This window comes from Lactuca sativa, chromosome 8 (assembly GCF_002870075.4).
Source record: "Lactuca sativa cultivar Salinas chromosome 8, Lsat_Salinas_v11, whole genome shotgun sequence".
Lineage (NCBI taxonomy): Eukaryota > Viridiplantae > Streptophyta > Magnoliopsida > Asterales > Asteraceae > Lactuca > Lactuca sativa.
Window position 1 is genome coordinate 27584659 of NC_056630.2, and position 2977 is coordinate 27587635.

Here is a 2977-nt window from a genome sequence, read left to right on the forward strand (position 1 = left end):
CGTAACGATAATCATACTTCCCCTACCTAACCATGAGGATTGTCCGATTAAGGAATCCATTTGACTTAACTCGTCAATGCCATCAAGAACTATAAGAATCCTAGCTTGACTTTTATTAGATTAATTCCTTCGTCAATATCACAATTCACATAACTCTTTCCTTGTAGCTCAAAAAAGAGTTCATCTTGTAAACGAACAAGACCATTAGGTTGTTTTTATTTATCTCCAACACGTGCAAGAAAAACAACTACCTTCATATTGATGGGCAATGTTTTAAAAACCGGTTTGAACCGGTTGGACCGGGAACCGGGGGAGGGAGCGGTTCAACTATCACCGGTTTTACATTGATTTCTGAACCGGATTGAACCGGCCGGTTTTTAGAAAAAACCGGTTGAACCGGTCAAAATAAACCGGTTGAACCGGTTAATCCGAATAAAAACACATGAAAATTAATTATTTACATAATAAACTTTGGTATTTTTTTTCAAATATATTTAGTTTTATCTAAATAAAAACATATGTTAAATTTTATAAATTTTTTTGATGTGGTTGTATTCATCTAAAACTATATTTCGTTTCGGTATTATATTTTATTTTCTTTTTAGCATATATGGATTGATGTAAAACACTAAAACTTATGGTTATGTATTATTTAAATGTATTTTGATTCATTTACAATTTATTTTTATATATATTTTTAATGTTTGAACTTGTAAACATCAAATTCATAATTTATATATGTATGTATGTGTAGGAAAATAGAAAAAAACATGAAAAATATAGAAACCGGTTCATTCGGCGGTTGAACCGGTTAAACCGGTTGAACCGGGAACCGATCACCATACCGGTTCAACTAAAAAACCGGTTTTTAAAACATTGTTGATGGGTGATCGTATTATAAAATTCTTTAATGAGAGTTGTTTTTCCAATACCACTAATACCATACACCCCAAGTACACAACTATTGTCTACCCGTCCTTTGAGTAACATTTTTAGCTCTTCAACACGAGAATCCAATCCAACTGGATGCTTGGCTACAAACAACTTCCGTTTTATCTTATGTAGCACATTCATTACAATTCTTTGAACAAATTCTGATTCACACCTATTAAATACATCATTAAGTATGAAAAAAAAATCATGTTTTGTGATTAACAATTAAACAATTAAAATAAGGGGGGAGTTATAAAAGCATTTCAAATGGTAGAATAATATTTTTTTTTAATGATTAACGGTCAAGGGACAAGGGCCATGATCGCAGTGAAATGCAAATATAAGAACTACATTGAGACAATTTTAAACGTTGGACTGGAATTGAGATTTTTGGTAAAAGACAGTGACCAAACTTATAATTTACTCGTTAAGAAAATGTATACCTGCTTGTAGGGATGAGCAAAAGGACCGAACCGGCCCGAACCGGACCGGAACCGGGAACCGGCTTCGGCCAAAATCAAGAACCGAACCGGCCCGACGGTTCTACCGGTCCCGGTTCCTGCTGGTTTTGTCGTGTCTTCAAATGTTGGAACCGGTCCTTGAAAAATAGCATCATACGGTTCCGATTTTTGCCGGTTCTCGGTTCCAAAAATCCACAAAAATAACGTCCCGGTCCCGGCCCGACCGGTTCCATCGGGTTCCGGTTCCGGTGCCGGTACCGGTTCCGACCGGTTCCCCGATCCATATGCTCATCCCTACCTGTTTGTATCGTCATTAAACTCCCAACCATCTAAACTTGTCGCCTCCGTCATCACACGTCGCCACTCTTCCACCTTAATCCGATCAAATTGCTCTTCATGTCTTACAAAAGCCGATTCAAAGCTTCCAGTTTGCCGGTGAACATCATCCCGATGGACGTCATAAAACACCGGAAAAAACAACTGATCGACGGTTCTTTTAGAATCCAAAATCTCCAGCAATTCATCAAGACACCATTTCAACGATGCATAATCCTTCGAGAAAACAACGATCAATGTCCTTGATTCCTTTATTGCTTTTATCAACTCCGATGGAATATCATTACCTCTAGGCAGCTCATCGTCGTCTTTAAATATGTGGATTCCGGCTTCAATCAGAGTCTTGTAGAGATCGCCACTGAAGGTTTTGCGGGTATCTTCGCCTCTGAAGCTCAAAAAGACGTCGTAATGCCAACATGGAGACATAGGTGAAGTATTTTGTAGCTTCATGGAATAGAGTTTTGGGGTTCTCCTTGCAGAATCCATTGATGATCTTAATTTACAGTGTTCATATGTTCATATGAGATATAATAAGCAATTTGTTTTTTAAAAGACAAAAAGCCTTGTAAATGACAATTTGGTCACCATCAGCCTTCGTTGTCTGAACTTTATTGTATGTTAATCTATTGAGGATGAAAAGGGTACCGGTAAGACAATGCGGCATGGGCCATTTGCTTCTCGTTATTGCCAATGTGGAGGGGCTCAACGGTGTCGTAACGAGATGAACACTGCCCCACCCATCTCGTTTAGTCTCGTTATGGAGCTTCTCGTTGCCGTCTTCACCGGATGAAACGAGTAAAAATTCGACCGTTTGAATTTAAACAGTTTGACTATGGTCAAATTAATAAAAAAAATTAACTTAAAATTAATTATTATTTTCCTATATAAATATATACTATTTATACGATTTTTTCCACACAATTTCTCTCTTACTCTTTATATAATTTCAATTATGTTCAAAAAAATTATGGATCTTTTCGACTCGTCCGATGATTCTGATGACGATGTATTCTTCAGGATGATGTATCATTATTACACTAACGAACTGCTACAACCAGACACAGCCCCGCTACTAACAAGACGTGCGATATTAAACTGAAATCGCGAGGAAGGACACGGACGTCTATATCACAATTACTTTACGGATAATTGTGTATACGTTTCTTTAATCTTAATACATATTTACTATACTTTTATACAAATAAATACAAATATACTACATGTTTCTTTAATTTTAATACAAATGT

General features: G+C 36.5%; 1 protein-coding gene across 1 annotated transcript; it reads right to left on the reverse strand.

Moving 5' to 3' along the window:
• Nucleotides 1-215: 215 nt before the first annotated feature.
• LOC111913235 (disease resistance protein Roq1-like) lies at nt 216-2216 on the reverse strand. Its single transcript, XM_023908957.1, has 3 exons — nt 1693-2216; nt 973-1105; nt 216-251 (listed from the first exon to the last, which is right to left on the reverse strand). The coding sequence occupies exons 1-3, from the start codon at nt 2214-2216 to the stop codon at nt 216-218; spliced, it is 693 nt and encodes a 230-aa protein (XP_023764725.1).
• Nucleotides 2217-2977: the final 761 nt, after the last annotated feature.